At 40.6% G+C, this 14,936-nt stretch overlaps 1 protein-coding gene across 5 annotated transcripts in view; it reads right to left on the bottom strand.

The window, feature by feature from the left end:
- Window positions 1-883: 883 nt before the first annotated feature.
- The window catches only part of LOC124139127 (ATP-dependent translocase ABCB1-like), a 176,530-nt gene continuing 162,477 nt past the window's right edge, over window positions 884-14,936 (bottom strand). For 4 of the 5 annotated variants that reach the window (XM_048394202.1, XM_048394203.1, XM_048394201.1 and 1 more), the window contains 5 exons: window positions 8,587-8,743; window positions 7,484-7,681; window positions 6,580-6,783; window positions 5,564-5,710; window positions 884-3,633 (listed from right to left, as the gene is read on the bottom strand). In XM_048394202.1, coding sequence (XP_048250159.1) covers window positions 3,430-3,633; window positions 5,564-5,710; window positions 6,580-6,783; window positions 7,484-7,681; window positions 8,587-8,743 — 910 coding nt within the window. In that variant the 3' untranslated portion in view covers window positions 884-3,429. The remainder of the gene's footprint in view (window positions 3,634-5,563; window positions 5,711-6,579; window positions 6,784-7,483; window positions 7,682-8,586; window positions 8,744-14,936) is intronic. The other variant, XR_007220335.1, reaches the window with a different exon arrangement.

Below are 14,936 nucleotides of genomic sequence, written 5' to 3'. Positions count from 1 at the left end.
AAGATCCGGGGAAGAAGAGGTCCTCAGCAACCCATACTTGCTGTAAAAGGCAACTATGCTTGTCGTAAAAGGCGACTAACGGGATCGGGTGGTCAGGCTTGCTGACTTGGCTGATGCATGTCATCGATCCCAATTACGTGGACTGATGCTCATGATGTCAATCAATGGATTGTCTGGTCCAGACTCAATTATGTTACAGACTGCCGTCATATAGCTGGAATATTGCTGAGTGCAGCGTTAAATAACAAACAAACAAAAATCTTGTGTCATCAGTACCAATGCCTGTAAATGAGTTAAATGAGGACCCTGTTATCAACCATTAGGATGTTTTCATTATTATGTACAGGCCACTGTGATAAAGGTGACGTGTTACAAACTGTGGGGTGAAACATTCACTGACTGTGTGCCACCATGTAAGTGTAACTCATCTATTGTGATCATTCCTTTTGTAGCCCATCATGAACAGTTTCATAGAAATTCAGTTAAAAGTTCTATAGGCAGGTGGACTTAGAACAACTGATCTAGCATTCTGACCAAAGTTCAATGCGCCCCCCAAGGACAATTTGTATCCCAGCCATGACACAAATGAAACAATTTTCCCATTCTACAAATATTGGAACAAGGGGGTAGCCTAGTGGTATAAGCATTTGCCTGTCAAGCTGAAAACCCAGGTTTGATTCCCCACACATGCAATGTGTGAAGCTTATTTCTTGTGTCCCCTGCCGGGATATTGTTAGAATATTGCTAAAAGTGGCCTAAAACCTCAATCACTCTACAAATATTGGATTGTCTTTAGCTGTGCTTTGCCCTATCACAGAAAAAAGACATGGATGTCAAATGTCAAAGGTTTCTGACATTTAACTAACAGAATAAACGAAAAAGCTAACTGTACATTAGGTTTATTCTCAATATAAGATGCACATATGTGATCCATGGCTTAAAAGGGTCTCATTTTATCAAGTTAAATAAAATGAGACAGGACTATATATTCAAAAAAATATATCACACAGACATGTTCAGTTATATTATGGAGCTAATATGGCCGTCTATTTACAAGCAAACTGCTATTCTAAGGGCAACAAGCCTGCATTTCAGATAATTGTAGCAGTATTTACAACCAATTGTCTTGCCAATATGTTTCAATCCACTATCTGAAAAGAATTAAGACAAATTGAATATTCATAGTAAACAGCTGTTTGATTGAGCTGAGGTTAATTGGTGCTGTGTCACGTGACTTTCATTCACCAGAAAACAGCATGTGGTTTATTGCTTTGTAGCAGGGTATAAGGGATTTATTATCAGCTCAGAAATCCATCTGCAGCATGTTTCTCCAATTCAGAAATATATTTCTCTCCCAGGCGGGGTACATAATACTTAATCAAGATCACATGAACCAATCGCATCTCAACAGTCTGACATGCAGGTATGATAAAAAGCTTTGTAACACTGTATTGACAATGCAGGCAATCCCTCTGGTATCACATGTTAATGAGATCATGCAGTAAAATAATATACCTCCATTTCCTCTCAAACACTTTGACTGAAGGATCTCTAATGGTGTGAAGTTGGTTTTGCTGTGCAACTGTCATGTATGAGGTATTTTTTAAGTCTGTCGCCAAAATAAACCGATATGCAGGTGAGAATCGTAGACTAAAAGTCAAAACTCTCCAAAATATATGGAGAATATGTGAGTTTTTCCATTCCAAAACAGGTCAAGTATTGCTAAGGACAAAAGTTAATGAGAGTAGCACCACAATAAGTTTTAGACACATGACATTGCATTGTAACCTCATTTCATAAATAGGAAAAAGAATGTTTTTATTCATTTGCTGCATTTAGCATACTAACATACAGAAATTAAAATGGTTTTGTACAGCTGAATGTGTGGTTATATTATGATCAAAAGATAAATTGTGTCATACTTCTATGGAGAACTGTTAAGATGAGTGATTTCCCTTAATGTCTGTAATAAAGTATGAGGGGCGGTCGGGTAGCATCGTGGTTTAAGCATTTGCTCCTCATGCCAAAGACCCGGGTTCGATTCCCGACATGGGTACAATGTGTGAAGCCCATTTCTGGTGTCCCCCTTCCGCGATATTGCTGGAATCTTGCTACAAGCGGCATAAAACCAAACTCACAACACTCACTCAAGTATGAATTTGGTACATTTGTTCATAATTGCCCCTTGCGCAATAAAATACATACTTAACTGTGTTAGATTCACTAACCAAATATTATTAATACCTACCGTATTCAACGTAATAAGCGCCCCGCTCTAATAAGCGACCACAGCGATATTTGCTAATACATTGGCCAGTGAACAATCCCAATTATCACCCCTTCCGACACAAGACTTATTTATTCAGTATTTTTTTAGGAAAGACACTGGCTTCGCTCTGTCTTTATTAGTAGTAAGTAGTGAATAAACCATACAGAACATCGTTTGTGTACAGTCATGGAAAATTGCCTATGATTGCTTGGTCGACTGGACCACTCGGATCCATCTTCAATTATTTCAATAATTCAGAACACCACTAGTTGCTGGGAAACGTATCATGAACAAGAAGGAAATTCAAATACCTGAGTCTAATATGGCAACATAAAATAAAATCGAAGTCGAGTGACAAAAGCTGATGACAACACTATGCCAGAGTAGCATGCCAAGTTTAGTGGTTTTTGTAGAATCAGTTTCAGATAGGAAATTGTATTCAAATATTACCATAATAACATAATTGTTGTAAATGTACTGAATAAACCGCAAGTAACAAGAAGGCTTTCAGCTTTCTTGGGGTGAAGCATTAATTTCATTATCTTTCACATTCACGCATATCAAGATTTATTTTAAACAAATGCACACTATCAAATACCATTTTTGTGTATTTAAACATATGCATGTTTATATGTTGCAGAAATACTAGAAACAATGTCATATTATCAAAACCAAGGTTGTTAAAACATAGAAGCAGAACACAAAGTGTCAGGTAAAATATATATTCATGAACACTTAGCATCACATAAAACAAATCAATCATAAGTTGATTGGAAATAACATCAAGATACAAGAAACAGGTCTTATCACACATCAGTTGGTATCAGGACATCACATTTTGTCTTTTTCAGAAATTCTGATGTATAAACATGATAAAAATGACTCATTTTTCACATACACATTCAAGAGTCCTTCTGTACTAGTTACAAGAAGCAGTACTAAAAAAATATAAAATAAACAAGTTTATTGGTAAGAAGCTCATCTGGGATCAGTTGTACATGGTGAATGTTTTTTTAATACTCAATTATTCGTAATCATAACTTGAAGAAAAGAAGTAAATCTAATCTAATCTATTTATAATATTTTCCAGAAATCAAAAACAGTAATTCAAATTTTTTTTTTTTTTTTTAAATGTCAAAGGATTCTAGAATAAACTTTCTTCAAGACTTGTTGAACTGCTGGCCTTCCACTAAGGTCGCGTAAGCACCTTTCTTTGCTAATAGTTCTTGATGTGATCCCTGTTCAATGATGGATCCATTCTCAACCATGAAAATAACATCTGCGTTTTGTATGGTGGAAAGTCGGTGAGCAATGACGAGGCAAGTCCTGCCTTCACTTGCGTTGTCTAACGCCGACTGCACAACCTGAAACAAGGGCGACAACTCTGTTAGGCATCTGACACAAAACGCTGGGGTCCAATTCACCCTCGATTATTCTATTGTTATTGATATATACCATGGCTTCGTTTTGGAATAGACGTCAACAGCCACGCCTCTCTTATCACTAACGTAGCACAGAAGTCATTAATTTTAATCAACAACCAATACAAACGCAAATTTGCATACATGTTCTTCTGTTAAAAAAATATTTGTACATCTTAAATGAAGATATGACACACTGTATAATCGAGGCTGGTTCTAACTTTTTTTTGGTCACAATCGGTAAATATATGTTGTGGTAATAGGGTACCAGGGCACATGGTCGCATCTCGTTCTTCTTTTGCTTGTTTTCATTAGAAGAGAAATGATAAACAAAACTGACACTTGTAAGGAAGTACTGCAAAAGCACACCTTGTAAAACACCTTGCGCAAGTACCTAATAGATAAACAATTTGGGAGTTAAATAGCCTGAAAGTGTCCTTTTTGTCACAATGCATAACAAAAGCTGTTTATTTTCAACATCACATTTTGTTGTCTTTTTGTTTATATCGTTTAAAACAACGCCGATGCGTAAATGAATACATGATCAAACCAAATTGGCGAACAGAATCTGATATGAAGAAAATTAGCGCCACAGTCAGCGATTTCCAACAATGCCACGGCACCCTGAATATTAAGTGCTTTGGCCAAGACGAAAAAGCCGACAGGGTATACGATGACACGCCACCATCCAAGTCACCGAGCCTGACCGCCAATCTAATTTTGTCGCCCAAGCGTTTTGTTTATTTGTTGTTTAACGCCATCTCCCCGAGGCATAGGCGGAAACTGACTGTAAAAGTGCAGTGGAAAATAGGCCTTTATATTGTCAGTCAACGCCCTTGCCTGGGGAAGATGGGTTAACGCCGCACACAGCAATATTACAGCTATTTGACGGCGGTCTGTAAATAATAGAAGCTGGACCAGACAATCTTTTGAGTGACATCATGAGCATCGATCTACGCAATTTGGATACGATGTCATGCATCAACCAAGTCAGCGATCCTGACCACCCGATCCCGTTCGCCGACTCATACGGCAAGCATAGGTTGCTGAAGACCTATTCTATAACCCGGATGTAAGGGTGTTGTCGCCAACAAGAGTGAGTGAATATGTTTTTACGCCGCTTTTAGCAATATTCCAGCAATATAACGGCGGGGGCACCAGAAATGGGCTTCACACATTGTACCCATGTCGGGAATCGAACCCGGGTCTTCGGCGTGACGAGCGAACGCTTTAACCACTAGGCTACCCGACCGCCCCGCCAACAAGAGTATTGTGGACCTGCTCTCATACGAGTATCCACGAGGCTGTCTCGACACAGACATCAACGTTTCAAACTCAAATCATACAGTAATTTTCTGGGACATTAGAGGGCCCGGATGGCCAAGTCTCTTGAAGAGTTGTGTCCCTTGATTACGCCAGAATGCTGTTATCGTGAACGTATCCCGGTTCGCCCAGATTATGTTTCTAGTTATATCAGCACCATACCAAAGTGGTAAATGTCTAAGACCTGCACCACTTCGTTCTTTCCTACCACATCAAAAGCGGCATGACATATGATGAAACTGGAATACTGTTCAAAACGGCTTTAAACCCAACTAACTTACTCTTTGACATTCGCTGATTGTCATCTAAAATGTCCTGAACATTTATTTTTTATACTTGGGTCCTATTCAGGGTTAATAAAATCATAAATAAGCCATAAGCTAATTCAATGCGATATGGTTCCATCACATCTAAACGTATGGGATTGGTTAGTTTTGATATGGCCGTGCAGAGTGAACCGTTTCAGCGTTTTAAGTCTTATTATGAATGTCAACTGAGGTTAACGAAACTAATGTTAGTGTTTTAAGGGACCGTAGACGCAATAGAGGACCTGTTCACTCTCTGTGTCCAAGGCAGACGTCGCTTCATCCAGGAGGAGGATTCGTGGGTTGCGAACCAGTGCCCGGGCGATGGCGACTCGCTGTTTCTGTCCCCCCGACAACTGGGTGCCTTTCTCTCCAACGGTCGTCTCGTACCCCTGGAAACAGTACAACCAGGGCCATTGAAGAACATTGCACAAAAACATGACATCAATCGTGCCCTTGAACATGTATACACTGGATAATCGAGGGTACCGTATTTCCTCTATTAGACGCCGGGTCTTTTTTATTGAAAACTATGAATTTATTTTATAGAAAACAATTTTCCTTGTGAATTGGATACGATGTCATGTATCAACCAAGCCACCGAGCCTGACCACCCCATCCCGTTTGTCCCTCTTGCGACAAGCAGAGTCACCTTTTACGGCAAGCATGGGTTGCTGAAGACTAATTCTACCCCGGATCTTCACGGGTCTCATGCTTGAATGAAGATATGCTTCACTGGATAATCGATGGTGTTTAACGGCGTCTATATATTTTCATATTAATCCTAAATATATGTCATAAATGATAAATATCCATATTACACAATTTCCTGAAAGGAAAAGCATTGACGTAGAGTCAAGATGGCCTTTAATTAAATCGCCTAGTCTATATTCATACCAGTTACGTTATGAGTTGTAATAAAAACATATTTTAAATATTAACTTATAAATGACATTACACCAATTCCAAATAATAATCTTGACCTAGCAGCCTGGGGAATCTTTAATGAATTACATTCATACATAGACACGGTGTATCTGTATCTCGGGTTGTGTGTGTGTGGTGGGGTGTGGGGGTGTGGGTGTGTGTGTGTGTGTGTGTGTGTGTGTGTGGGTGTGGGTGTGGGGGGGGGGGGTCACTCAATTTATGCGAGCCCTGGAGATATAGAGGATGTACTGAGTGTGACAATATAGAAAACACACGCTATGATGTGAAGATTTCCGTCTGTCGAGCTAATCAATATATTTCTCTGGCGTTTTACCTGGGGTAGGTTAGAAATAAACTCGTGTATATTGGCTGTCCTGGCAACCTGAATGACCTCGGCCATACTGACGTCACGCTCAAGGCCGTATGCTATGTTTTCCCGAATACTGCAGTCAAACAGAATCGGTTCCTGGCTCACGACACTGATGAATGACCGCAACGTGGCGAGATTAAACTCGCGTATATTTGTGCCGTCAATCAGCTGAAACATAAGTTCAAAATCAATTTTATGAAATATTAATATACATAATATGGTACCTATGTTGGTGCATATGGACGGTATTTTGCGCTCCATTTAACAAAATGCTTTCATTAATTCTGATGAGAATATTTCATTCCATTTTGGAGTCCTTTTGGCGACTCGTATCATTCCGAGCCATGTCAAAATAGGTCACAAAAAACATCCTCCCCAATGTGGCGGACACATTGTTGTTAAGTACTTTGAATTAACACATCTTCAACTGTCCAATTTTCATAGTTATTATTATGACCGTCGGCGGCGGCCACTGACTTGTATGATTTCTTTGATCCGCCGACTCAAAAAAATTGAAATGTGATAACATAAAAATAAACGAGAAGCAGAAAAATTGAAATGTGATGTCATAAAAATAAACGAAAAGCAGTGGTTTTATAACTACGCCGACCAGAACTAATTAAAATTTTAAAAGATCAAACCCAAAAATTCAACGTTCTATATAAATAACATCTGTCGAAACTATCTTAAAAACTCCCGCCCCCACTTATATTTTCCTAACGTACTTAACATTTTGAGGAAACAGAAAAAACAACATATTTGATATTGGAACCTGTTTCCTTTTAATATTTCGATCAACCGACCGGAATATTTTGTCCAAATAAAAACCGTAAATCCCCCCAAACGCCAGACCCGTGTGGACGCTTACAATTTCCCCACTAGAAGTGTCGTAATATCTCTGAAGAAGGGAGACAACTGTGCTCTTCCCACATCCGCTGATTCCGACAAGCGCTGCAGTTTCTCCAGGCTTGATGTTGATGTTCAAACCCCGCAACACTTGCACATCAGGTCTCGTGGGGTAGGAGAACTGGACGTTCTTTAACGTGATCTCGCCACTCACGTTACTCTGGAAACAAAGACACCAATCTATATTCACTACCGACGTGTTTTCCTTGCTGTTTTTGATGCCAACATTCGTGACAAATGATTTTTTTTTACATCTATGTTTTTATTTCACCAACAAATATGTTTTTTACATTCACATGTGTCTCAGATTGTCACATACAATTTTCAGTAATGTCACACTACGTTAAGTGTATGTACGCTCGTCGTAAGAGGCGACTAACGGGATCGGGTGGTCAGGTTCGCTGACTTGATTGATGCATGTCATCGATCCCAAGTGCGTGGATCGATGCTCATGATGTCAATTACTGGATTGTCTGGTCCAGACTTGATTATTTACAGACTGCCGTCATAAAGCTGGAATATTGCTGAGTGTGGCGTTAAACAACAAACAAACAAAACAAAGCATACATTTCCCCATACCAAAAGAGTGAGTGAGTATGGTTTTACGCCGCTTTTAGCAATATTCCAGCAATATCACGGCGGGGACACCACAAATGGGCTTCACACATTGTACCCATGTCGGCAATCGAACTCGGGTATTCAGCATGACGAGCGAACGCTTTAACCACTAGGCTACCCGACCGCCCCCATACCAAAAGAACCATGGAATTTATTTTGTGTATTGATATAGCGGTCATACAGACATTATATTATGCACTGTACACATGTTTTTGCTGAAAAAGGTATTTGTCCATAGAGACATAACAACTTTTAAACAAACTAATGCCTCTCAGAGTTATTATAATAATAGAATATACAAACGATAACGGAACGCCCGTTCATTTTTATCGACCATTTATACGGGCAAAAAACAATACAAGGGCGGGTGACCACATCCACATACAAGAGACGGAGCCTAGCTCAGCAGTAAGGAGTCATGATACCCGCGTTGTCGTTATGGCTCACCTGGACGATGCCTTTGTTGCTGTAGACGTCGATGAAGGGGATGGTGTCAAGCAGCTTGAAGATGAGTCCGGCAGACAGCCGGGCCTTTGTGTAGTCGGGCAGGAAGGAGGACGCTTGACCAACGGCCATTCCAGTGAAGGCTATGGCGAAGAAGACCCTGCAAAAATGGATATTGTAACGATAAAAAAATGGAAATTATACACGAAATGAAAAAAAATACAGTATAAACTTATATATGAGTATAATATTAATCAGGCAAAAAAGAATTCATGCAGCCAAAGTTTTTATTTGGTTGATGTAAACGCTGGAAATATATTAAAAACCCTGAAATATAACACCGTCATATTATACAATATAAAAGCATAGTTAATAAGCACAAAATAATCCAAAAAATAGCGTGAATATATGTGAAGCGAATGAATGTTGTTTAACGCCACACCAGCAGTCTGGACACGACAAACCGGTGTTTGATATAATGAACAACGCCCACTTCATCCGGGTACGATGCCACGCTCAATCAACCATGCCTGACCGCCCGAGTCAGTCGCCAAGCATAGATTACTTGAGACTAACTATAACCCGGAATCCCCACGAGGTTACGTAAAGATGAAATATATAGATTTTAAAACATTAATTCACCCTTTCATCCCTGGTGTATGTATTTTAAAGCATAAAATTGAAATTTACTATTTAACGAAACAAGAACAGCTCGTCGAAAGCCAAAACTATTTAACGAAACAAGAACCGCTCGTCAAAAGCCAATAATCTTGACAACAGCGGAAGGGGCCAACGCGCCCTGAAACCTAATAGCAATATCACAAAGTGCCCATTTTATATTGGGGTAGAAAGCAAAGTGCAAAACATGAAGCGCCCATCAGCCATTTCTGACCACCCAAAACGATCACGTCAAAACATTCCCCACACCTTGAACCCGTCACACTTCCTTTATCGTTATTGAGGAGTCTCCGTTAATGATAATGGAGATAAGGTCGATATAGGTGCTGACTTATCTATGTGTGTGCCTAAAAAGGTTCCTAATCAACAAAGATAGCTGACAATCCCCTATAATTCTTGATGACCTTGTTCCTGTGCGCGTGAGATTTTACCCTTTGACCCTGTCAGGTCAAGGTGGTGCGCGTCTAGGTCGCTATCTCCTGTCAGCGTGATATGGGTGCACGAGATGCTACGATAACTCGTTCCACCTGTTGATCATTTACGTTTTGTGCAATGAAATTTGAAATTGCCATATTACACGAAAACATTTGTCCTCATATTAGATGGTTGGTTGTTGGTTTGTTGTTTAACGCCGCACTCAGCAATATTCCAGCTATATGACGGCAGTCTGTAAATAATCGAGTCTGGACCAGACAATCCAGTGATTGATATCATAAACCTCTATCCACGCAATTGGGGTCGATGACATGCATCAACCAAGTCAGCGAGCCTGACCACCCGATCCCGTTAGTCGCCTCTTTCGACAAGCACAGTCGCCTTTTACGGCAAGCATGGGTCACTGAAGACCTATTCTACCCCGGATCTTCACGGGTCGGACCTCATATTAAAGCGAAAACACATACCTAGTCATAAAAAAGACCTAGAACATATATATTACAGTCCAAGGCAAAATGCAAGAAATGTGCTACACTTCATATCTTTAAGGATCTCAAGGATATACATGTCTTTGAAATGTTTTCCCTCAAAAGTGAGGATTAAAAGATTGTCTGGAATCTCTTGTGAGAAGGAAGACCATATACCACATGGTGTCAATTTCCTAACATAAGATAGCTACGCGATAAATCGCAAAGAACAATGAAGAAGGAAATGTGGTATATTTCACGATAAAACACGGTTCTATCAGATTTGAAAATGCGCTCGCAACTTGATGACGTCGTATATTGGACGACGTTATTTTTAGAGGGGGTTGTCTTGTGAGTGGTTCCCCTTAGTTGTAACTGGGCAACGCAGATAAAGGCGATGAGATATGACAATCGGTATTCAGAGAAAAAATACTGGTATTTGACGTGAGGACTGTGAGAATATGCGGGAAAAACACACCTGTGCATGAAATGAACTTTATTGAGGGAGTTATCATTATTAAAATACGGGTAACGATTTTTAAAGCTTGAATATTTTATCATCATGCTAAAAGAGGCTGTACATACTGTTGAGTTGACTTGCGCCCTTCATGTTTCTCCCTGCAGTGTTTTATTGTACGATAAACTAAAATAAATGTGAAATATCACTAACACATGACACATTAAAATTATATTGTTTCTAACATCCCAGTCAAACCGGTTCGTTGTTAGCAAAATCTACATTGTACGATTCGTTTATACAGAAATAATAATTACGAAAGTTTAACCATGAATGTGTCATCTTTGTTCCAGGCTCTATTTCCAACACAATCGTTTAAGTGATTGAGTGAGTGAGTGAGTTGGGTTTAACACCGCTTTTAACATTATTCTAGTTATATCACGGCGTGTCAGCTTAATGTGGGAGGAAAGCCCGAAGTGATGCAGGTCTCAGACGTGTACCACTTCGGTGAAACCCACGAGCACGGGTATGGTGCTGACAAACCTAGAAACATAATTGGGGAGAACCGGGATTCGAACCCACAATCATAGGTTTCTGGCGTGCCAAAGGGACGCAACTCTGCACAGCGAATCGCGGCGCCTTAGACGACTGGGCCACCCGTGCCGCCCAATCGTTTAAGATGAAAGTTGGCATAACGCTATGGCGGACACACACTATTTATACGTCGCTATAGAAGTGCAATAATCTTAAACGCGAGGTTATATCGACATTTCATCTCGCATAACTGGCTTAACAGTTGACAGAGGGCATAAGTTGAGTTTATCTAGTATAGAATCCCGTTCTAACGACACCTGAGAGGAGGGACTGAATACTATGCAAGACTTGTACCATTCGTCACCACTCGCCCCTTTCCGTAACCTGCAAGAAGAAAGCTTGTCCCGGAAAAACACGAGCTGGTCACGAATGGACTTGTACGCTTCCATACTTAACCGTGAAGAATCTGAACAATACCAATATAGATACTCGGGACCATAGACTTACACTTAGTCAGTGAAAACATGTCTTTAAAATAATAAAACCATTTTTTCGAAAGAACATTTCCTCTTCTGCTGTGGAATCAAGCAAACTAGACTTGGTTAGTTTGAACTAGATTTGCCTTGGCTTTTAGTAACAAAAAGTACCGAAAAAATATAAATTTCACAGTCTTGGTGCAGGACTAGCGGGACCAGTGTGATGACGCATGTGCAAAGGTTACAATAATGACCATATCTTCACCCTTAGTCTTAAGGTGACACCGATAGGCCCATAGCACATGTTCAGGTTATTAAGTTCCACGGTATTACGTGGACCACCATTATCAAAGCAGTGCCTGGCTCATTGAAGCCAAGAATCCGATCACTTGAAAAAACATGGAATCAGTCGGCACCGTAAATACAGCTTCCTGAAACTCTCTGATCCCGTCCGACAGTCAGACCACGCCCATGTTGTTTATACCAGTTTATACCCTGGCTTTTCCAGACACTGATGATCACTGTTAACAGTTGTCATGGTAACGCCTATCCGTTGATGAGGAGTTTATGGTATGTGCACAAAATATACGTATGCAATGCCTTCAAGATTCCCGGGTACACACAGTGGAATTGTCGTTGTGTGGAAACATATATGGTCTCAATGTGATAGGACCACCAACGGTAACCGCCATCAAGATAAGTTGCGAACTGTATCTGGATCATAGGACGAATGAATGGCAACATCTCATTTTGTGATACTCCCCACAAGTTATATGTCTTAACTCATCCATCGTATAATGTACAGCTTGTGCATCCAACTGATCGCAGTATATTTCATCACAGGGGTAGTTAATCGTATCATATTTAGCTTGTGTATCACATTCAATGCATTATATTTAACTTGTACATCACGGTCATCGCATAATATTTAACTTGTGTATCACATTCAACGCATTATATTGATTTAACTTGTACATCACGGTCATTGCGTAATATTTAGCTTGTGTATCACATTCAACGCATTATATTTAATTTGTACATCACGGTCATCGCATAATTTTTAGCTTGTGTATCACATTCAACGCATTATATTTAACTTGTACATCACGGTCATCGCATAATATTTAGCTTGTGCATCACATTCAACGCATTATATTTAACTTGTACCTCATCGTCATCGCATAATATTGAGCTTGAGCATCACATTCAACACGTTATATTTAACACACTCGTCGCATTATATTTAAGTTATGTTTCGCAATCATTGCAGTATAAATCTGACCCAACACAGTTATGTCATTCAAATGGTCTCCCGGCTGAAAACCCTTCTGGGATATTTGTAACCACTTCCCTTGACTAATTTATTGTCCATGTTATCCTCTATGAATTGCACTGTATATTATAACTAGAATGTCACAATAGCTTACCCTCATGTTGATTTCAAAGAATGTGGAATACAACCAACATTCAGACTTGCTCCTTTTAATCATCGAAACACTAACCCGGAGAATGAATAAAAACAGACCATTGCCATAGTGTGTGACTGAGGGTGGTTTCTATACTGCTCAAACGAATTTAAGAACCATCCGAATCTTTCATTTTACTATATTGTTAATATGTCTTGCCATGACAAATCAACTTTAGTAATGTGAAAGAACCGAATGGTTCTTAACTTCTTTTGAGTAGTATATAAACATGACCACTGATATGGTGATATTAGACCGCCTCCGTGGTCTAGTGGTAGAGCGTCCGCCCGGAGAACGGAAGGTCTGAGATTCGATCCCCGGCCGCGTAATACCAAAAGACGTTTAAAGATGGTACTTGTTGTTACCCTGTATGGCACTCGGCATTAAGGGGCTAAAATAAGGACTGGTCTCTCTCTCTCTCTCTCCTCTCTCTCTCTCTCTCTCTCTCACACACACACACACACACACACACACACACACACTTGTCCCCCAAAAATTGAATAAAGACTTGAACTTGAACATAGCCTGAATATATCAAGAATATAGCCAGAACATACAGTAAGAAATGTACAGTCCTGATAACAGTCTCCGCACACACTGAGAATACATAGTCCTGTTGCCCCCTTAACAGAAACTGGAATGGAAATCTTCAGTTCTGACTGAGCCGCTTGAGGCAAGAAAAAGATTCCACAAATGAAACCCTGTATCCGCGAAGTATCTATGTATATCAGCATCAAGTTCAACATGACGGGGAGGTATTCCTGTCTAGAACATGGTTACGAGTCACAACCGAGGCGTATTTCAGACGATTCACAGTGTCTGTCCCTTATGCTCCAACTCATCGCTGTGAGTGAGTGAGTGAGTATGGTTTTACGCCGCTTTTAGCAATATTCCAGCAATATCACGGCGGGGGACACCAGAAATGGGCTTCACACATTGTACCCATGTCAGGAATCGAACCCGGGTCTTCGGCGTGACGAGCGAACGCTTTAACCACTAGGTGTCCTTATCACTGGCAATGTATCTTCGAAGAGTGAGTGAGTGAGTTTGGTTTTACGCCGCTTTTAGCAATATTCCAGCAATATCACGGAGGGGGACACCAGAAATGGGTTTCACACATTGTACCCATGTCAGGAATCGAACCCGGGTCTTCGGCGTGACGAGCGAACGCTTTAACCACTAGGCTATCCGACCGCCCCGTATCTTCGAAGAACAACTACGGACGTTGTGGACAGTATATTCAGTCCACTCATGTGGAAAAGAGGCGACAGATTCGATATAAATGTTGAAGAAGGGAAGTGAGGAGACGCCGCTTTGAACATTATTCTAGTCATATCACGGCACGTCAGCTTAATATGGGAGGAAAGCTCGAAGTGAAGCAGATCTTACCACGGTAATGAAACCTACGAGGTGAGGTGACATGGGGTTTAACGTCGCGTCCAAGATTATTGCACTTATATAGCGACGTGCATGTACGTGTGTGCGTTTGTGTGGCTGCTTGTACTAGTTCGGACTGATGCCGATTTATAGTGCGAGCTCACTGAGATACCATGCCGCAGTTTAACATGAAAACCCCACTCAGACACAGTGTACTGACTCTATACACAGACGAGCCGACCAGTCCTTGCTATAGCCCCTTAATGCCGAGCGCCAGACAGGGTAACAACAAGTACCATGTTTTAACGTCTTTTGGTATGACGCGGTCGGGGATCGAACCCCGGACCTTCCGCTCTCCGGGCGGACGCTCTACCACTAGACCACAGAGGCGGTCGGAAACCTACGAGAACCCTTGGTGCTGAAAAGTCATGCAGGTCCTTGGATTGATCAACATTGGTGAAAC

Source organism: Haliotis rufescens, unplaced genomic scaffold (genome assembly GCF_023055435.1).
Source record: "Haliotis rufescens isolate VD_foot unplaced genomic scaffold, xgHalRufe1.0.p SCAF_13, whole genome shotgun sequence".
NCBI lineage: Eukaryota > Metazoa > Mollusca > Gastropoda > Lepetellida > Haliotidae > Haliotis > Haliotis rufescens.
Note: the sequence above shows the minus strand (reverse complement) of the source record. Positions and strands in the feature narration are given on the sequence as shown.